The 22,245-nt window shown below is 39.1% G+C and overlaps 2 protein-coding genes across 4 annotated transcripts in view; one reads left to right on the plus strand and one right to left on the minus strand.

Annotated features, from left to right (window-relative positions):
• cunh18orf63 (chromosome unknown C18orf63 homolog) overlaps positions 1-2,692 on the plus strand; it is a 41,552-nt gene extending 38,860 nt beyond the window's left edge. Inside the window, exon 14 of the mRNA XM_074693312.1 lies at positions 2,553-2,692. Within this exon, the coding sequence (XP_074549413.1) occupies positions 2,553-2,576 (24 nt within the window). The 3' untranslated portion in view covers positions 2,577-2,692. The remainder of the gene's footprint in view (positions 1-2,552) is intronic.
• dipk1c (divergent protein kinase domain 1C) overlaps positions 1,599-22,245 on the minus strand; it is a 50,504-nt gene continuing 29,857 nt past the window's right edge. For all 3 annotated transcript variants that reach the window (XM_074693314.1, XM_074693313.1, XM_074693315.1), the window contains 7 exons: positions 12,179-12,382; positions 10,416-10,469; positions 10,139-10,320; positions 8,601-8,922; positions 5,791-5,955; positions 2,869-2,943; positions 1,599-2,770 (listed from right to left, as the gene is read on the minus strand). In XM_074693314.1, coding sequence (XP_074549415.1) covers positions 2,549-2,770; positions 2,869-2,943; positions 5,791-5,955; positions 8,601-8,922; positions 10,139-10,320; positions 10,416-10,469; positions 12,179-12,382 — 1,224 coding nt within the window. In that variant the 3' untranslated portion in view covers positions 1,599-2,548. The remainder of the gene's footprint in view (positions 2,771-2,868; positions 2,944-5,790; positions 5,956-8,600; positions 8,923-10,138; positions 10,321-10,415; positions 10,470-12,178; positions 12,383-22,245) is intronic.

Consider the following 22,245-nt stretch of genomic DNA (forward strand, 5'->3'; position numbering starts at 1 on the left):
TGCAAAGTCATATTCATCTCTGCAGCTATTCTCCTCCAAACGATGTCTTCATAGTTTTTATGTCTTTTGACGTTAAGAACCGGGTGCAGGGACACGAACACAATCAATGTTGAATGCGTTGATATGTGACTTGTCACAAACAAGCATTTTGATTGGTCGGATGTGTACTCATTGCAAGCGAATCTTTGGAAAAAGTCAACCTTGGTCCAAAAGTTCCAAAGTTCTTTATTTAATATTGTAATTATTATTATTTTTTTTCTATACTACTTAAGCTCTATTTTGTCTACTTTTTGTAATATTTAGTGTTTTTCTTAGTGTCTTTCTATTCACAACAATTGTACTTAGAGAGTGCAGCTTTAACCAGAGTCAAATTCCTTGTATTCTTGAAAATACTTGGCGAATAAAGGTGACTCTCATTCTGATTCTGATTCGGAAAAAATAAAAGTCGTAATTTCGCCCAGTGAAATAATGTTGCTGGTGTAAAGGTTTGCATTGAAAAACAGTAGGTTGGAAAAAATTAAATAACGTGCCAACTATTTGCGTGAAAAATACAGATGTTACTCTAACCGCAGCTTCTTGAAAATTAGCATTGGTTTCTGATGCATTCAAGGAAGTCAGGAACTCTAAAGATTTATTGTTTTTGTTGGCAAACAGATCAAGCATTTGCGATCAAGTTTAACTTTTTCAAAAGTTTGTGCAAATCTGTGACAGCTGCTATTTTCCTGCATGTTTTGTGAGCTGTTTGATTTTAGCTTCTTGATCTGAACTCACATTTGGACGGACAACAGAGGAAAGAGTTTGTAAACAAAGGCTGAAGACTGCAGAGAATAAAGCAAACGTTAACATCATCAGCGTATAAAGTCACTAAAAGTTAAACCCTGGATGGATGCCTTCTCTTTTGAATCCTGTTAATTAGTTTTCACCCCTTTTTAAGAAAATCTGAGGCTTTCATCAACATCTCAGTCGGGAGCAGAAGAGTCCTGTTGATTTCTCTCGGAGTCTCTTGTGCTGCTTGGACACAGCGGGGCAGAAACTCTTCCTCACATTTCTCTGAGTTTATATTTTAGCCTGAGCGACCTGAGCAGGCGTCAGAGGAGGCCTCTCTGAGGCCACCGCAGGGTCGACTCATTTCACACTGAGGCTGTATCGCATTTCCAGGCTTCACTTCACATCTCACCTCACATCCAAACCAGTTGGTATTTTGTAAAAAGCTGCTTCAGCTTCTGTTTTGAATTCTCTCTGCAGATGGATGTGAGGTTAAATCTGACATGTTGTGTCTTCTTCATCTTTCTCTGGGATTTCTGCAGAAACAGAAACCCGACCATCCCCGGGGCAGACATCTGGAGGAGGGATAAAGATCTGTATCAGAGCTGTTAGAGGAAAACTCCAGCTGAGTGTTTTCCCCTCTTTGTTTTGATATCACAGCTCAGGGGGAAGCCCGTTTCCTCGTTTTTTGGCTTTTCAAACTGTAGGAAACACATTCCTGTGAAAGAAAAACAATCGCTTAAATCCCTCGGGAGTTTCTGACCGCATATCTTTCTGAGAGTCTCTGAGCTCCTACCTCAAAGACAAACCTGCATCAGCTGTTTGGTTTACATCATCACAGATTTTATTATTCAGCTCAACTTGACAGAAGAAACCAGAAAGAGCCAGTTTGTTTATTTACACCAGCAGTGAATTACAGCATCTATATGATGCAGTCAGACATTGTCACCAACAAAACGAGATGAAATGATTTGAGTGCTTGTGTTTGGTCTAACTTTTGAGGATTTTAAAGAGGGGGTATTCTGCTTTCCGTGTGCAAATTTTCAAACCTCTACTGATTCATATGTTGACGAAATCCCAGAATCTGTCAGTGAACTGATCAAAATGCTCTGTTCTAGAAATCACACAAGATCTGGATCACGATACATTAGAGGGGCGGACCTCAAACACCAAGGTCTGCCCCAACAGGCCTCCAGAGGGCTGGCCAATCAGAGGAAGGGATTTTTTTTTAGCTGTAAATCATGTAAAACTCCTACAGGGGCAGCAGAGGGACAAAACAAAGCCAAGAAAAAGCCACGATACCCCCTCTTTAAGATGAGATCCTAAGATGTAAATGTTAAACGCTTCTTCCCTGGATCCAAAACAAATTCAACTGTTAGTGGTTTATTTTTACTCTACATTCACACATCAGTCTATTTAAGAAAAATGAGGCTTTAATCTCACTGAGACTAAGAGTAAAATCAGGAATAATAAAAGAGGATCCATGTGCACTGGATCCAAAATCAGCTCCTCTAAAGAGAAGACACTTAAGGCATCGCTGAGCTCTTTCTCGCTCAGTGCTCCAGTCCTCAATATCCAGATTCAATGTCTGGAATCTAAATTATCCTCCATTTCTAATCCAGTTTATCCCAAAGGTGTCATGGTCCCAGATTTTCACAGATCTGTCTTTGTGCACAGGAGGCGCTGTCCTTTTAAAAAACTTCTGGTGGATAACACGCCACAAGACACACACTGTTCTCTGTGGTCCTCTTTGAAGGTCTCTGACGGTCTCCATTGTCCCTCCTCAGAAGTTCAGCGCCGTGTGGACGTGACCTTTCACCTCCCAGGCCGCTCCGCCCTCTCCTGAAGCCGCTCCTTCCTGAAGAAGACGGTTTAAGATATTGAGGAGACGCTGATAGACGCCTCCGCCTTTATCCGCCTCCCCTCGTCCACCTCCATCATCCTCTTTGTCGTCTTCACCTCCTTCTGTTTCCGAGCACTCCTGCACCGCTCGCTGCAGCTCCACCTGTGCAGGTACAGACATTCAGACAGGAAAGGATTGGAGTTTTGCAGATGTAACATTGTTTTCTGATGAAAGATGGAAGTGTAAGAGTATTATCCCACCTGTAGGGGGAGCCCTGCTTTGGCTCCAAGCAGCGTAGGTGAAAACCAGGGTCTGAAGATCTTCTCACAGATCACCTGACGAACAGAAACAGAAATTTGAAGGATAAAAAAAAGGTTTGAAATAAGAAATGAGAAGAAAAGAACAGAAACAACAGGAATTCAAGAAGATCAGGAAAAAAAAAAAGTTGACCTGGGGAAAAAAGAAAAATGTGTCAAAAAGTCAAAGAAGAGGCGAAAAGCTTAAGAAAAAGACCAGAAAAAGGAAAAATATTAAAAATATTATAAGATAATAACTTAAAAAATGCTAAAAGAAAGGGGGAAAAACTGTCAACATGGGGGTATGTGAAGGGAAAAAGGGATCTTTGCATTATCCGCCATTATGCTGACGATTCCCTACTGTTCTTTTCAAATACACTCACGTTCTCATCACTTTGCATTGACACAACTTTCTCAAAACTTTTAATTCACTGCCAAGAAGTCTTTATCCTTATGTGCAAAGACTAAAATGCAAATCCTTAAATCCCCTATCCGTCGTTATGCAGACGATACTCTGCTTTTCTTATCAAACACACAAATAATCATGTTTTTCTCACTTCAGACGACACTGCACTGATTATAAAATTATTTTTGTGACATTGAACATAAAATCTTTTGTCTCAGCTCAGCTTTAAACCAATGATTAACTTTTTAAAGTCAGGGATAAAGTGGAGACTTGAGTTTTTGCTCTCACAAACAACTCTTTCTTTCTCCTCAGAGTTGATTGACAGGTGAGGGGTCATCAAAGGTCACCTGGTGAGTCTCAGATGGACCAATAGGACAGCAGCATGTCATCGCTGTGTCATCAGCGCCCTCTGTCCTGTGTCCAGTCGCTCGTCTTCCCTTTGTTCTCCTTTGTTCATAACTCGATCCCGTCTCCTTCGTCTCCTCTTTCTGTTTCCTTATTTTCCCTTTTCCATTTCCTTCTTACTCAAAACTCAATGACTAAATTAATATTCATATATTTCTTCTAACTGATCTACATTTTCTTTAACAGGTATTAGTGTCCGCGTCTTCCTCCTCCTCTTCATCATCAGATGTTTGCGCACATCCCGTCATCACCTCCAGGAAAACATTTTCCCTCCGTCTCATATTCACACATACTCTCCTCGGATGAATGCAGGTATCATGTGACGCGTGATACCAGAGCCAGTAGGGTGATGAGAGTCTGTTGTCACGGTGATGACGGTGATGATACCCAGGTTGGCCTTTGGGTCGTTAACACCGACGTTTTCAGCGAATCTGCAGGCCGGCACTTCGTATTTTTATTTATCTTCTCTCTATTGTGAAAATTTTCATTATGATCAACATTTTACCTTCCTTTTAATGTCGGCTGATAAATAACAGTACCATAAAGTGTTAAATTTAAAATCTATAGTAACAGGATTTACTGGTTTGAACGGTGTTTCTGGTGAGATCACTTCTCTGTGTTAAATTTATTTACATGTCAACAGTCATTTTTAAAACTTGTTTCAAACTGTCTTCATTTAAGAATAACCAACATAATTTATTATAACGATTTTTTAATCCTTATTTTAAGAATCCTTTTATTCCATTTTGGTAGTGACAAATTATTAGACCAATAACCTCACCGTAAACAAATGCTGGAAAAAAGGTGGACTGCTATTGGTTAAGAACTGGTCCTGCATATCATAGTAAACTTAAATCATCAATATCATTATTGTTAAAATTAATAATGCCTCATGGTTTAAAATGATCGCACATGTGATATTTTTTTCTCCATAGGAATATTTTAATAAACAAAGACTTTCAATTTAGCAGTTATTGGGTCAGCTATTTTTCTTTCAACTGATATAATTTTGTGTCCTTTCATTTTTTACATGCTTATATGTTGTTTTTTGTTAAAACTAATAACAAAAACTTTTCTTGCCTTTTTTTCTTTTCTTTTCTTTTTTTTTTTAAACCTCGTTTTAATTTTAAAGTGCTCAAAATATAGGAATATATTTTCTGACAAACTTTTTTTTTTGTTTTCCAAAAAATAGCAGCAAATCAGTTTTTGAAAAGTAAAAAATAACAAAAACTTTTAGATAAAAATGGGACATAGAAATAAAATCAGCAACACTTTGAAATCTGAAATCAAAGTTGTTGTTTTTTTTAATCAAAAACTGTCTTATTAGGTACGTCCAGAAAAATATTGAAAATATCAGAAGACGAAAAAGTGGTATGAAAATCTGTATGTGAAGTTTCTTGGAATAAAAATAATGTTTTCATAAAAGAAACTAAATACGTACATTTTTTTACCCCATTGCAAATCTCTCTCTCTTTTTTTAACCTTTTTTTGTAAACAGGTTATTCAGGCATCATTTCAGTCTTTCATCAAACACATTGTCTCAGAGTAAAGCAGACGTACGGCAGCCTGAGAACATCAAGGCCTCACTTTGAACTCTGTCAGTTTACCTAAAGAACGACCTGCGTAAAATATCAAATAAATACTACTAAACAAGAAATATGGAGAAAAATATTGCAGCACTTTTAGAATGTGGTAGAATGAAACATAAAATCTAGTAAACTAAATGTTTGAGTTTTTTCTTTTTTCAGCATTAAAAATTTTTTTTAGAGGACTTGTGTGAACCTACTTTTTTTAGTGAAACATCTAAATTCTAGTTTTTTACCTGCTATTTAATTTATTCTATTTTATATTTTAAGACTGTTCTTTTCTTATTAAAATGAGTAATTCATCATTCACAGTTTACTTTCTGAGCTGAATGGAAATATTTTTCTCCTCTTAATTTTTGGTCAAGCAGTCTTTAATTCTCTCTGAGTCTAAAGATGTGTTTAGTGTCCTGAAGTTTCGTGCTTTCATATCTAGTTTCATGTCACATCATCACCGAGCCTCCAGGTATCCGCAGCCCGTCTCCGGCTCACCTGCAGGTTGCTGTTCCGGCGTCGGGGGCTGCACCTGCGTTTGTTCAGGTTACACCTGGACGAACAGTCGAAGAAGTTACAGTCGTCGTCGCTGCTGCAGTTCTGGTCCAGGATGTCCCTCATCTTCGGCTCGAAGAACGCCATGTCCACGTCTATCGCCACCACCTGAAAAAGACAAAACAAAAAGAAAATAATACAGTTCAGGCTTTAATTTTTATTTTTTCGATTAAAAAAAAAAATATATATATATATATATATATATATATATATATATATATATATATATATATATTATTGAATTATTAATAAATTTCAGTTATTTAAATCTGTATGTTTATAGAATAACCAAAAATATGAAATAAATAAACAGATGAGCTGAAAAGCAAGCATTTCTTTTTGGGAATGATGTTTTTTTTTATTTTTACATTTATTTTTAATATCTGCAAATATTTCTAAAATGTAGCTTAAATAAAAATATTTTTTACAAACATTTCATGAGAACAGTATATTTCACATTTGTGACCTGGGAAAATAAGATTTGATGTGTTGTTTTAATTGTTTTAATCTAAATGTTCTTTATGAAAGTAAATTTTATTCTTGTATCTTTTTTATTCAGACTTTTTTTTTTCTTTTTTTATGGCTTAAGAACGGCTGAAAAATGTTTTGTTAGTACGAAAGTGAAAAAAAAACAACATTTTTATAAGGTTTTTTAAAAAGTGAATTGAAAAAAAAAAACAGTGTTAAAGTTAATACAGAGTGAATTTTTTCTTCTTTGAACTGGTTCCGTGTTTTTTGGGGTTTTTTTTGTTGTTTTTTTAACCATTTTAGTTTTTTAAAGAAATTTAATTCTGCGCAATAGGATAACAAACCATGCCTTTATTCAAGTATCCAGCTAATGTTTCTTTATACCCATGTTTTAAATACTGGAAAGTTTAGTAAATCCTCTTTGAAACTGTTTCACAGGAAAAAACAAACAGAAATCTAGAAGTTTTTCTTCTTGAAAAATAAAGTTTTTGTCCCAGCTCTGTCTGAGACTTTTATCACACAGAAAACTGAGCCAGACGTCAGTAACTCAGCACCACGTCAGGTCGGAGTGCAGCTCCGGCCAACCATCACATCTGAGTCTCAGATATTTCATACCTCACGTCTGACTCAGGCCGATGGGAGAAGGAGCAGAAAAATGAGCAGAACAGCGGCCAAATATGGAGTTTGTGGCTCCAAGAAACGTCAGTGAAACACAGCTTGTTACTGTTCTTACTGCGTGAACAAGTTTATCCATTAAAGTGTTGAAACGGACTGAAAAACTCACTGTAGGAACGCCAACATCATAAAACACTTTACATGAAAACAGTAGAAAGTTTTCAGCAGCAGTCTCCAGGCTTCCAAACACAGTCTGATTATTTTTCAAAAGTGAATTTAAAGAGAAAACGTGAGATTTTGATAACTTGATTCCTCAGAGTCAGACAGCAGACCCAGGAAAGATCCAGTAAACACTGACCCAGGATTCAACAGATATAGGCCACCTAGATTTTGTGATGATACAATCGGAAAGCTCATCTGCACGAATAATTGAAGAATTACGGTAATGAAAGCACTTGTAAAATGAGAACAGCTTGCATCAATTACCTGTAATTTGAATTAAATGTCTTTGTACTTGAATCCCTTTGCAGTACCGTAAATCCTTGGAAATCGTCATAAAACTTGAACATTTTAATTTTTTTGAAGGCACAAATAGTTGAGGAGTTACGGTAATTTATAGAGCACTTGTAAAATGGGAATGCTGGCACTTTGATGGGTTTTTAAGGGTCAAACACATGTTGAAGTCAGAAATGAATATGTTCAAACAATATTCAGCATTTAAATTCTTTGTTTTAGCTGTTATTATATTTCAAAAAAAAAAAACACTTTTCTGAGAAAAAAAAATAACGAGAAAAAAAACCTCCAAATTTTAAAATTAATACATGAAGAAAGTGCTTAAGAAGATTTCAAATTTAGAAACAAAACAGAAACATCTGCAACAAAATAAGACAAAAAATGCTCAAGTCCCAAAAAACTGCAGTTCCTCTAGTGTCCACTAGTGGCTGGTCCCAAAAGCGAGTCATTCTCCATAGAGCTCCATGTTAAAATGTCCAACTTTACAGCAGAAATAAACAAGTTTACAGCCTTGTACAAAAACAGTTTCAGTCTGAATCACTCATTTTTTTAACAACACACACAGTACAGGAGTGAATTTTTTCGGAACTAATTATTTCCAAAGTTATTTAACTTACGAGTTTTGCCCATGTAAGGGTATGGTACCAACAAAAACAGGAATGTTTTCAGCCCTGTCCTCATCATCCCTCCTCCTCCTTTAGCTAAAATATCATCATAAAGTCCAAAAACCATAGCTGCACTCTAAGGTTGGATAAGTGCATCGTTAATAAAAAGATTTATACAGAAAACGACCTGTTCTGACTTATCAGAGGACTTTCAGGTGAGTGGTTCCCTGAGCGGAGCAGCTCCTGACAGACTGTTTCCACAAGGTGTGTATGGGTGTGTGTAGATGTGTGTAGATGTGTGTAGGTGTGTGTAGATGGAGGATGACCTTGTCTTTCCCAGCAGCAGGGTCACATCTTCAGAATTCTGTTCAAGAAAAGCCTCACGTAGTCCTCCGTCTGCTCGCCAATCTCTGCTTTCTCTAATAGCTTTTTACCTTTTCTGCTGCTCTGCTTTTAATCTGTTTACATCCTCAGGAAACATTCAGGATGTTCAGACGGGCCCACCAAGGTCACCAAACCTCCAACGTGAATCGTAATGTGATGAAAACTCACCGTCAGGTCCTTCCGGATGGCAAAGTTCTCCGGCTTGATGTCACACAGGTGCAGTTTGTGCGTGAAGTCGTTGTCAAAGTGCCACACCATGTCCAGAAAGCTCAGGGCGATGCGGTGCACCATCTCCCTCGAGGTCCATCTCCCCCTGGCTCCTGATCCGGCCCCGGCTTGGCCCTGACCCTGCAGCCCTGACACAGCCACGTCTTCCAGGGAGAAGATGTTCTGGTCCCAGGCGTGACCGGCTGAGAGGTACTCAACGGCGTAGAAATGACCACAGGAACCCAAGACCTTTGCTACGTGTGTGCTGAGGTCCTGGAGGACTCTGAGGGAAAGAAAAGAAAAGAATTACGGCAACAAAACTCAAAAAGTAACAAACAGATCTTGATGAAATTTTCAGGAAATGTTCAAAATGGGATCAGGAAGACGTGATTAAATTTTGGAGGTGATCTGGATCAACGTCTGGATCCAGGATTTTTTTTAAAGGATTCTTTATCATTGTGAGATAGGGCCGTTTTCACCATATGTGTATATAACTCCACGATAAATGGTCGGATTGCTTTGCAAAACAACACAAGACAAGGTCACCATAATTTCTGACAGATGTTAAAGTACAATCCAGATCCTGGATGCACTGGGTCGTCATAATTTTCAACACTGTCAGGAAACAAATTATCGTACAAACCTGCAACTAACACCAACTTGTAGCAGACAGTCTGCTGAAAGGGAGTATAACATTAAAGTCGGACTAAAGTGTTGCACTTTCTAAGTGCTTTTCTAGTTTCTTTTCTTGTCAAACTCGTCTTTTTTCTTTCACATCTATTACAGGAGTTACGGTCCAACCAGAAAATTTCATCCTGAGGGTTGATGTTGTTGCCGTTGCCCTTTCATCACTTTGCATGCAGATTATGTCACTCCCAATTGCGTTACATCAATTTCTACATTTTTGAGTGCAGTTTCCAACTGGTTGCTGATCTACTGACCTACAGCTTATTCTGCAAACTGGAGCAACATGGGACCAAACAGCCAGTAAAGTGTTCTCATAAGGGACATTATGTAGGCCAGTCTGCAGAGCCATGTCTAAATTTAACCCTCGCTGTACTGGGACTTCCCACCATCTGCCAGTACCCTGTCACTTCCTCCTCAACCCAAACCCCCTCGCTCTGTTGTTTACGTCCCCACATCCAATTTCCTCCAAAGCACCACAAATCTCCCTTCTTCATACTCCAACTCCATCCATCACGGCAGCTCCGTCCCCTGGCCTCGAGATAAGCAGCACAGGTCACCTCGCTTCCTCGCTTTTATTTTTGGACTCGGTGGAGTTTTGGCTTCGGGCCTGTTGGGATGCCTGAGCGTCTGTGCCCTCGGAGTAAAAACACAGGCTGAAGTCTTTCTTTTTGTGTCTTACTAAGGATGAAGACGCTAAAAGGTCGAATAAAGCAGTGAAAAAATGGCTACAGACTTAGATTTGGTGAAAGTGATGGATGGTATTAGACTCAAACATCGGCTGGAGTCATGAAAGTTTCCCGACTGGTTTTCACCTGAGAAAGGTGTACTCCTCCTGCTGCAGCAGAGACCAGAGCGAGGCCAGCTCTGCTCTGGAGTAACTCTTATCTCTGTTTTTCAGCTTCTTCCCCCACAGCCTGGCCAGAGAGCTGTTACTTCCTCCTCCTCCTCCTTCTTCGTCGTCGTCGTCCTCAGCTAACCCCAGAGAGTTACGCACCTGAGAGGAGAGGAAAGTGTGCATTATTGTTTCTGTGCAGGCATCAGAGGAATATCAGTCAGCTTTCAGGCGACTGAACGTCTGATGTGACTCACTTCCATCGTTGCATAGAAAACCACATCCAGGGGGGAGAGATCCTCGGCCGTGTCCTGTTCGAGGAAAGAAAGAAAGTTAGAGTGAGAACAAAATTTACTGTAAGTAGAGCCTAAGGAGAGACATTCTTAAAGGTCCCATATTGTGCAAAAATCACTTTATTGAGTCTTCTGGTGAAATTTGTGGGTCTTCGGCTTTCCTCCCAGCCCACAAAATGTGATATTTAATGTCAAAACCTGTACTTAGTAGAGCTTGTGAATGTAAAATCCTGACCTAAAACAAGCTGTTTGGATTTTGGGGATTTGCTGACGTCAGCGATTCCCTTTTTTGACCAATCAGGAGCAAATCTGACCTGATTGACCAGATATCCCCAAACCCCCTCCCCGCCCACTCCAAGGAGGAAAATGCCAAAGTTGAAGAGCCATCACTGCTCTGTTTTTGGCTGTAAACAGCCACATAGTTCCATGTTCAAGCTTCCCATCTCAGAAGAAGACAAAACTAAGTGTCTAGAGTTCATTTATCAAGGAAATGTTCCAGCTACACTCAGTAAAACTGTGCATGTGTGTGCTAGTCACTTCACGGCCGACTGCTTTTCCAACTTTGGACAGTACAACAGAGGGCTAGCCAATAGACTGGTCCTGAATCCAGGCGCATTACCAACCATCCTCCAACAAACCTGGGACCCTGGAAATGTGAGTATTTTAAATGCTGTGTGCTGTGGAGCAGATGGAAGAGCTTTTCCTCAGTGTCTCCCCTGTCTCTGTGTTAGCTTCAGGATGCTACCTTTAGCTGCTGTTAGCCTGTTGTTTTAGCCTGTAATGTTAGGGTAAATGAGCTTCACTGTTTTCTTAACATTGTGCACCCAGAGCTCGTGGCGCCGCTCTCAGTGATGCGGAAGAGCGGGGCGGTATCAGCAGTGGCTCATTTACATATGAAGGCCACGCCCACTAAATCAGAGCGTTCTGAACAGAGGGGCTATGAGAGCCTGGAAACAATGCTGCTGTGCTTGATTTATTGGCTTTTTGGACCAAAACATGTTACTACCATTTCATGAAGACATCAGTGATCCATATTAAACTGCAGAAAAGGAGCAGAATATGGGACCTTTAAGATCCAAATGTGCAAAAGGTCAATTCGAGCAATTTTTCAACTGGTCTTAAGATTTTGATCAGGTCTGTATGGAAATCTTTTTTGGAATTTTTGAAAGATGAGAAAGTTGGAATAACTTAAGGTCTTTAAGTTGCCATTGCTGCTGCCTTTTCAGTCATGTTTTTGTTTGATATTTTCTTATGTCATTGATACTTTTTATATCATTATTGTTGAAGTTGAATTTTTTTTTTCAATATTTTCTCCCTGTCTCTATATGTTTTTATTATTATCTTATTATTATACAATTTTTTAATATAAAGAACAGTTATAAATTAGTGCTATTGCTGGGGTCTATGTTATGTGTGTGTTATTTGTATTTTTTTTAATTATTACACATTAAAATTTAATAAAATGTGGTTTAAAAAAACATGAAAACATAAACAATGCTCAATCAGCCCTGAATCTTCCTCCTTTCTGCAGAAAAGATTGTTTTAGCCTTTACGCTAATGAAGAGGCTAATCTGCACGTCTTGCTCAACAAGAAATTGCTTTTAAGGGTCAAGGGACGCTCAGATTCCCTGAAAAATTGGTACACCCATCAGAAACACCAAAAGCTTTGATTTGATATGGGTCTCATGTTTTTATCGTTTATAGCGCCCCCTTAAGACACAAATCACCTGGTAGTCCAGAATCCCCAGAGGCTCATAGGAGGAGAAATTCTCCAGTTTGGACTTGAGGATGACAGGGTTTCCTCGCCATCGCGCCTCGATCACCTTCTTGCCGTTCTCGTAGTACAGACAGCGCTTGTACTCCACCAGACCGAGCACACACAGATCCTCACACATGTCCCCGGTCACTGAGCCCTCGCCGAACTCCAGACACTGTAGAGGATCGAAAGAAATCAGTCAGTCACAGGTAGATAATCAACTATTTGCATTCCCAAACAGTGCATTCATTTAGTTCATAAACTATAACATCTTTTCTCCAAGTCTGAAGAAGCTTCGACAGCTCACACACGAACCAGAAACACGTAGAGTCCAGCTCCGTGTCCAGAGGTGTGAGGGCTTAGCGTAGTTCTGGTGGAGGATTACCTGGCTAATCCTCGCTGTTCCCACATTCCAACACAAACATCAGTCAGTAAGAAGATCAGAGAGGAAAACCTGGACACCTCAAACACCTGCTGGACTGTGAGTGTTGGTTTAGACCTGCAGATTGAGCTTTTAATCTGCGCAGTGTTTGTGCTGTAAAGACCACAAAGCCTAAGCACATTGACATAGAGTTAGATTATCAAAGTCAGTTGTTTCAGCTCAGTGAGTAAACCCACTGGAAAAAAAATGATTTAAACTGTTTTTTCTTAATTTATTTCAAAAGTAGCTTAAAAAAACTTGACAAAAACCTGAAGTGTGACCAGCTCATAGAAAGGTAAATGAAGAAAGAGGAGACGATCAGAGACAGGAATGCTGACAGGGTTAACTACGAGCAGAAAGATGGACTCCAGTATCGACTTCAGAAAAGAAACTGAGATAAAACTCGATGACAGCAGACCGGTGATGGACGACGCTCTGTCTTTATAACGTTGGAGAGTTCTTATGTTAGAGAGGAGACTCATTTTGCCCTTCACGTGTTTCCTGAGTCGTGTCCACATGGTCCACAAATCTGGACATGAGTGGAGAATATCTCAGACTGACATCACTCTGCCAGCTGGATCCGTTTGGTTCACTCGGGGATCAGATGGAGCAGCTGAACAGCTGCATTTACCTCCGAGGTGCATTTTTTCCTAGTTTACATTTCAGTGACTTGTGTAGAATAAAGTTCAGTTCCTGCTGCTACAGCCTGAGCAAAAATGTAGCATCTGTGATGATAGCAACAGGTTTCCAAAACCAGAAAACTGTTAATCTAAAAATGCCAGAGAGGGATATAGAGACACATGGAGACAGACAATTCTCTCCACCTCATCTGCTTTGTCTCAAGCCCCATAATCTTGCTTCAGAAACTCTAGCAACAAAACACCCATAAAGTTCTGCAGCGCTTGTTTTACTTTGTATTGTAGAGACAAACTTTTAGCGTAACGACTCATCATGATTCATTTTTCTTTTGCTAATTGCACATTTCTTGACATCATATTTTAATCTAGAAAAGCACTCAGAGAGCTCAGACCTCCACCAAGCATATTGTGATCGTCACTAACACTTTGGTCCTACTTTAATGTTATACTCCCTTTCAGCAGACTGTCTGCTACAATTTGGTGTTAGTTGCAGGTTTGTTTGATAATTTGTTACCTGACAGTGTTGAAAATGATGATGACCCAGTACATATTTCATATCCTGGATCTTAGTATCCAGAATATTGCTAGGATCTGGATCGTACTTCTACATCCGTCAGAAATTATGGTGACCTTGTCTTGTATTGTTTTGCAAAGCAATCTGAGCATTTATGGTGGAGTTATATACACATATGGTGAAAACAGTCCTATCTCACAATGATAAAGAATCCTTTAAAAGAAACCTGGATCCAGACAGTGATCCAGATCACTTTCAAAATGTAATCACTCCTTCCTTATCCCATTTTGAACATTTCCTGAAAATTTCATCAAGATCTGTTTGTTACTTTTTGAATTATGTTGTTCACAGACAAACAGACAAACTCTCCCAAAAACATAACCACCTTGGTGGAGATAATAAAATGTATATGTTTTTGTTCTGCTCTGTATTACGTCCTTAATTTAATTTCATTTTTTTCTTCATAATTACGCCCTTTTTTTTTCTTTTTTTTTTGTAATATTTAGTGCTTATTCACAACAACTATACACAGAGAGTGCAGTTTAAACCGAAGATAAATTCCTTCTATTCTTGAGGATACTTGGAGAATAAAGGCTATTCTAATTCTTATTCTAGTGTTGAACTTTAATCTGCTGATATAGAGACAATGAGAAAAAGAATGACACATTTATTTTGGATAGGGGTGGGGACCGAATTAGGTACTTTTATAGGTAGAGACCAAAGTCTGTCAAAAGTACCGGGTACCGATTCATGTAAAATCAAAAGTACCATGTTTAGGAACCTAAATGCATCCATAAGACTGTGAGAGAGTGGAAAAGTAGGCAGGACATGAACACAGCATTGCAAGGTTATATATTGAAGAATAAATATGTTAATTTGAAAAATATATATATATTTCATTATTAAACAAATTTATATTTTTCACCACATAAACACAAAAAGTCCCGAAAATTGGTACCGTTGAGTACTGGTACCAAATGCCAAGTACCAGGTATCAGTACTATATCATGTCAAATGTGAAAAGTACCCATCCCTACTTTCGGATTTATTGTTAAGTTACTTAGTAACAGATAGAAAAACAGCTTTTTGAATAAAGAGCTGTCAGCAACAGTGTTCCTGAGTCAGCTTTTATGTGTAATGAGGCTCACTCGGACACAACAGTGTTGTTAACATTGACTTTTAGTTGTGGTTAGCTGTGGCTGCGTTCTTTTAGATGGGAAAAATAAATAAACAAACTCAACTTTTCTGGCACTAGATGACAGAACATGTGGCCAGAAATCTTGAAGCATTTTGTTGCTGCAAATTCTTGTTTGTGTTGTCACTTTGGACAAAAGCGTCTGCTAACTGAAATTTTACTCTTTAAGAATGCTATGAGACAAATAACCCTTATGCACAGAGTTACTGTTTGTCCTGCAGTGCAGCTTTTAAAGCATTTAACCCTTTCTGAATTAGACAATGTCTTTTCTGCTCATCTGAAAATGTTAAGTGGATGCAAAAAGCCGTGATCTCCCCAACTGTTTTCATGATCTATTGTGGCTCGGTGTTTTTCACTCAACGTGAAAACAAAACTTTTAATTTTTCTATGTGTAATTACAAAGAAGACCTTCTACAACCTGAACCCATTAAGGATCGTTCAAAAATATGTGTGTGTGTGTGTGTGTGTGTGTGTGTGTGTGTGTGTGTGTGTGTGTGTGTGTGTGTGTGTGTGTGTGTGTGTGTGTGTGTGTGTGTTGATGGACTCAACAGGAGTGGGCGGAGAAGTGTTGAGAGGCAAAGAGGCCTCGGCAATTATCGTCCCCCCCTCCTCCTTCTTCAGTTCACAATGGTTCCTGCTGTCTATCATCGCTCTGTGTGTTTGTGCGTGTGTGTGGAGGTGTGTGTGTGTGTGTGTTTTTAAACATTACATTGATTAATACATTTCTCTGACCTCAGTTTATCTTGCCTCAGTTTTTTTAAACATCGATAAAAGTGAGCCAAACCTAGAGTCAGACAGATTATTTGTCTGATATTTACATGAACAAACCTCTAACACCACAAACACGGCCCAGAGGTTTTAAAGAAGGGCTGTTCTGTTTCTCTTTCTGTATTTTACAAACACATTTTTTTATTAAACAAATTGATATTTTTTGCCACATAAACACAAACAAATACAGAAAATTGATACCGTATGGTTTTAAATGTGAAAGGTACCCATCCCTAGGTTTTGGGAGCTTTAACACTGACTGTATCTATCTGAATGTGTCTGAGGGATCACACGATGCTCAGTCCCTTTTTCAGAGGGTGGTGAAGGACTTCTCCCCGTGGACTGAGACATCTGCAGACTCTCGTCTATATCACATTTCTGTGAGCTCTGCGGCCTTCACTTATCCGCTCTAATTCTCTGGATTTCCTTCACCGTGCGTAACATCACACTCTCCAGCTGCTTCCCGCTCCCTCAGCCCTGCAGACTGTAAACTTTCCCACCACACTGTTTAGAGAGGATTAGCTCCCACTTACTGCTCTGTGTGTGTGTGAGTGTGTGTGTGAGTGTGTGTGTGTGTGAGTGGAGGCTAAGAAAAGGTATGGGTGGTGTTTACCCAGAAACACCATTTGTGATGCTTTTGTGTGCATCCTCACTTTGTGGTAGCACTATTGTTTTGTTTTGTTTTGTTTTGTTTTGTTTGACTTGTTGGTTTTTTTTCCTTTATTTGCAACAATTGTACAGTGTCTTTGAGTTTTTGGAAAACACTATAAAAATAAAATGTATTATTATTATTATTATTATTATTATTTCTCGTATCTGTCCAGAACTGAAACTAGTGTCAAACCTAGACTTATAGGAAATTCCTAATAAGTCTTTTTCTTAATACTGCATTAATGTGTGTATGTTCCCTCACCAATCAATCACTGTTAAAATTATAACAGATGTGCCATTAAAAACACTGCAGTGTGTGTGAATAAATAAATAAGCCACATGCCAAAAACTGTTTTAGTACGAGGCTCTAAATAAGTTTATTTTCGCTGTACAGTTTGACATGTTAACATAGGAATCTATGGGGACTGACTCACTTTTGGAGCCAGCCTCTTGTGGACACTTGAGAAACTACAGGTAGATTTTCAACTAAAACCAGTGAGTCCTAGACTCTTTGAGGTAAACTGGTAATATTTTTTGATAGAATCTTCTTGCTTTCGAAGCCAATTTTATGTTTTTGTTTGTTTGTTTTTTATTATTATTTTTTTGTTTTTATTTTTTGGCATCCACAGAAAAATGAGTTTAAAAAGAGCTTTGACTAAAGAAGATTTTAGGGTTCTTGTGGTGTTATAGTCACATATTTTTTGGTAGAATTTGTAACAGGATATAGATTGTAAAGTTAGACATTTTAACATAGGAATCTATGAGGACTGACTCACTTTTGGAACTGCAGGTAGATTTTCAACTAACTTAGGTAGACCAGTGAGTCCTAGAATGTTCGAGGTAAACATTTGATATTTGTTGATAGAATCTTGTTGCTTGAGAAGCCAATTTACGTTTTTTGTTGTTTGTTTGTTTGTTTGTTTTTCTGATTTTTTGGCGTTCACAGAAAAATGAGTTTAAAAAGAGTATTGACTAATTAAGATTTTAAGTTTCTTGTGGTCTTATAGTCACAAATTTTGCAGTAGAATTTGTTTAAGTGACAACATCTAGACAGTAAAGGTAGACATTTTAACATGGGAATCTATGGGGATTAACTCCATTTTAAAGCAAGCCTCTAGTGGACATTTGAGAAACTGCAGGTAGATTTACAACTAACTTAGACAGACCAGTGACTCCTTGAATCTTTGAGGTAAAAGGAGTTGAAAAAGAGCTATAACAAAGGAGAATTTTAAGGTTCTTGTGTTGATACAGTCACACATCTTGCAGTAGAATTTGTCAAAGTGACAGGATATAGAAAGTAAAGTTAGACATTTTAACATAGGAATCTATGAGGACTGACTGACTTTTGGAGCCAGCCTCTAGTGGACACTTGAGAAACTGCAGGTGGATTTTCAACTAACTTTGGTAGACCAGTGACTCTTTGAATCTTCGAGGTAAACGTTTTATATTTGTTGATAGAATCTTGTTGCTTTAGAAGCCAATTTACATTTATTTGTATTGTTTTGTTTCTTTCTTTTTTTTTTGCGTTCACAGAAAAAAGTAGTTTCTTGTGGTCTTATAGTCACAAATTTTGCAGTAGAATTTGTTTAAGTGACAACATCTAGACAGTAAAGTTAGACATTTTAATATGGGGATCTACGAGGATTAACTCCATTTTTGGAGCCAGCCTCTAGTGGACACTTGAGAAACTGCAGGTAAATTTTCAACTAACTTAGACGGACCAGTGACTCCTCGAATCTTTGAGGTAAACTTTTGATATTTGTTGATGGAATCTGGTTGCTTTAGAAGCCAATTAACATTTTTTTGTTTGTTTTGTTTTGCTTTTTTTTGCATTCACCGAAGAATGAGTTTAAAAAGAGCTTTAACAAGAGAGGATTAAAGGGTTCTTGCAGTGATGTAGTCACACATCTTGCAGTAGAATTTGTTAAAGTGATAGGATATAGATGGTAAAGTTAAACATTTTAACATGGGGATTTATGAGGATCGACTCCAATTTGGAGCCAGCCTCTAGTGGACATTTAAGAAATTGCAGTTTTGGGGTCTTATTCATTTGTTTTGGGTTTTTGTACGAACATTTCTCTCTTGGGAGACACCAGACACTGCAGAGAGAAACAGTGCGTTACATTTTGAGGCTGACAGTGATTAAAGAAGAACTTTTCATGCGTGCATCGTTTAAGGGTCTGCAGGGATCATGCTGCTGCCAACACGACCTTTTTCCCAACAATCCACTGGAGCAGCTCCAGAAGTTTCTGCACATACAGAACAAAAATAAGTCAAACTAATTTCCCTGTTTGAAATGTGGCCCTTTGAGGGTGCAGCTCCTGCGGTGAGGAGCAGCAGGTGCTTTGCAGCCTGCGTACAGATGTTCACATTCATCTGGTGGCTGTTTAGGAAGCTTCCAGCTCCGACAGTAAACACAGTCCGTCTCCAGCAGCCAGAGCCAGCTCCAAAACAACAACAACACGGACTCGATCAGGAGCCCGCCAGTCGCTGTCGTCTGAGATCTGGTGAGGACGCCAAGTTTCAGAGCAGCTGACTCCTGCCAGCAGAGCGACGCAGAGTGTTTATTTGGCCGCGTCCCCTCCAGCTAACGACAGAAACAAATGGGAACAGGAAGTAAATGAGCTCCAGACTGAAACATTAAGATGTGGTAATGAAGTCTGAGCTGGTCTGCCAAACGCTGCATGAGCTCTGAGGTACTTTACCTCCGCTCGGGCTCGCAGAGACGGCACACTTCACCTCTCTGCAGCTGGAGTCACAGGAAATGTTAATGTTGGAAGACGTTCAGCGAGAGATAAGGTCGATGACAACGAAGATTTTCTCCTTTTCCTTCCTCCTCCTCTCTCTGTCACATCCTTTTTCTCTCTCATGTTCTATTTTATTGCTTCTTATGATCTTTGTTCTTTTTAGTTTTTTCATTTCCTTCTGTCCTCATCTCTCTGTTCCTCTCTAAACACCCCCTCCCCCTTTTTTGCCTCTTCTTTCATCTTCACATTTGTCCTTACTTCTTTCATTTTCTTCTCTTCCTGTCTCTGTTTCTCATTCCGCTCCTTCACAATTGTTTCTCTGTCCTTGTTTAACTTTTCTCATTCTTTCCACTTTATTTTAAGTTCATTCAAAACTTTCTTCCCTTCTCTCCGTTCCTGTTTTTACTCATTTATTCATATTTGACCTCCTTTTTTGATCTTCTCCAGTCTTTCCTTTCTTCTCATTCAAGTTTTATCTATTCACTTTTCTTTCCTTCCTTTATCACTCCTTTCCTTTCTATTTCTTTCATGATTTTGTCCTATTTCTTTCCTTCCTCCTTCTTTGTTTTCTAGTTTTCCTTCTTTCCTTCTTTCTTTCCAATAATCCTGTCCTTTCTGCCATCCTTCATTTTTTGATATTCTCATTTCCTTGTTTCGCCTCTTCCCTCTTTTGTTTCCTTTTTACTCTTCTTGTTGTCTTCCCTCTTTCCTACCTTTCTAATATTCCCATTTCTTTCCTATCTTCCTTTCTTTTTTTTTCTTGCCATACTGCCATCCTTCTTGTCTAGTCTTCCTGATTCCTTCCTTTCTTTCAAGAATTTTTCTTCTTTCCTTTTTTCTTTTCTTCTCCTCTTCCTTTTATCTGTTTCTTCCTTTTTCTTTCTCTTGTTCCTTCATTCTCTTTTTTTCCCTCTCTTTCTTTCATTTTCTTCTTTACTTTTTCCCTTTTTTCCCCATAATTTGTTCTTTCTGTCTTCTGTCCTTTACTTCTTTTCCTTCCCTTCTTCTTTTCTTGGTCTTTTCTCTTCCATAGCTTTTCACCCCTTCGTCATCCTCCTTGTTTCTGCATTCCTTCCTTTTCCCACTCTTCTCTCCTCTCTCCTGAAGCCAGCGCAGTGAGCTGTTGGTTCATTTCCAGCTCATTCTTTCTTTTTCTTCTGTAAAACTCTGATTCCACTCTTTAAACACTCATTTTCTTTCTTTCTTTCTTTCTTTCTTTGTTCTTTTTTTCTCATACTTTCCTTCCCTGTTCCCTCAGCGAGCCGCAGCAGAAAGCTGAGCCTGAGCCTCAGACGCTCTGGGTTTCAGTCAAAGATCTCTTTGTTGTTACATTCCATAAATGTAAAGGCCGAATGGACCAGGAACATTAAAACGCCTTAATGACATTCCTGTGAGTGCTGAGCCCCAGAGCCTGGGCTGTCCGGCCCCGCGAGAACCACAGCAGCGAGAGCAGAAAGAGAAAAAACTCACTGGGATCATTCTGTCTGGACTTGTAGGTTAAAACGGTTTTTCAGGAATCGAGAGCCTGAAGCATTTTACTCAGAATCTGTTGGAACAAATTAAAAAGAAGAAATAAAAGATGAAAAGATATTGATGATAAAATGTCACGATTAATTTTTGTTAAATATCAATGTGTTCCAACTTGGGCTGGGTAGCTGATCTCTCTTGAAAAGTTCCTGCTTGTAGTTCAGGAACTTTGGGGGCTGGGCTTTGAGCCAAGAACCGTTTAGATCCCTAAAACGGTAATTTCCCCTGTTGATCGATAAAGAATCACAGTAATTTCTAATAATCAGTACAGCCGGAGTCTTCAAACAGGCCAAAGTGAGTGATTCATCACTGATGACAGTCAAAGGTCACGTGCAGTAACGTACAGTAACTCTTTGAGTCAGCAGAGTAAATCCACTCCTTCAGATCAGCTCCCGCTCAGAACAATAGTGTGATTTTACAGCCTGTAGGAGGCAGGAGGTGTGGGCTGAATGCTCCGTATTCAACGCTACATGTGTGTGGTGTGTATCTGCGCACACACACACACACTCACACACACACACAAACACACAGCGTGGGTGGACTGGTTGAACTCGGGATCAGTTCGCTGGAAGTGTGGGCTGATCTCACAGCTGGTGAGTCCACAGCCGCAGGCCACAACGCAGCGTGTAACCCCTCGTCCCCACGAAGGAACAGCTACTCCACACACACACACACACACACACACACACACACACACACACACACACACATTTAACCTATACACACTTCACCCTGAGGGTTGTGGGTGTTTAAACTCATACTGAGCTGGTTTACAGGTGAGTATTGTTTACAGCTGTTGACTTAATGAAGCAGAGACCACAGTGTACAGTTAGTGGGTGATCACACTCATAACAAACAGCTCAGCCAATCACTGCATTGTCTCTTTAATTAGGCCCCGCCCACTTAGGAAAACCAACATGAGACCGACAGTGCCGTGAAACAAGATACATCTATAGATTAGCCACGTCCTTACAGTGTAAATATACATTTGCTCGCCATCCTTCGTGAATAAGAGACAACCAGCCAGAGACAACCTGATCACACACAAATCAATCCACAGAAAGTAGTCCGTCTCATTCCCCATCTTTTCTTAACACTGATAAAATCATTTGAACAGCATTGACAGAAAAATTACAGGTATCCGTTACGTGGTAATAATTTTTTTTTTTAGTAACTAAGCTATCCTCAAAATTCCGTTTTCATGAACTCTTAACTTTAACGTTTTCTAAGAGATTAGCTCTTGGTGTCTTTTATGGACTTAAGGATTAATGTCCGTTTCAAGGTACCTTTTTAACTTTTCAGCGCTTTTGCTTTAATTCAAAGTATATCACAGAATAACCTTTCCCTCTATTGCTAATTAACCTTAAAGTTCCCATATTCTGCTCCTTTTCTGCAGTTTAATATGGATCATTGATGTCTTCATGAAATGGTAGTAACATCTTTTGGTCCAAAAAGCCAATAAATCAAGCACAGCAGCATTGTTTCCAGGCTCTCATAGCCCCTCTGTTCAGAACGCTCTGATTTAGTGGGCGTGGCCTTCATATGTAAATGAGCCACCGCTGATACCGCCCCGCTCT

Source organism: Halichoeres trimaculatus, unplaced genomic scaffold (genome assembly GCF_033239565.1).
Source record: "Halichoeres trimaculatus isolate MK-OKI-2021-1 unplaced genomic scaffold, fHalTri1.1 fHalTri1_scaffold_18, whole genome shotgun sequence".
NCBI classification, from domain to species: Eukaryota; Metazoa; Chordata; class Actinopteri; order Labriformes; family Labridae; genus Halichoeres; species Halichoeres trimaculatus.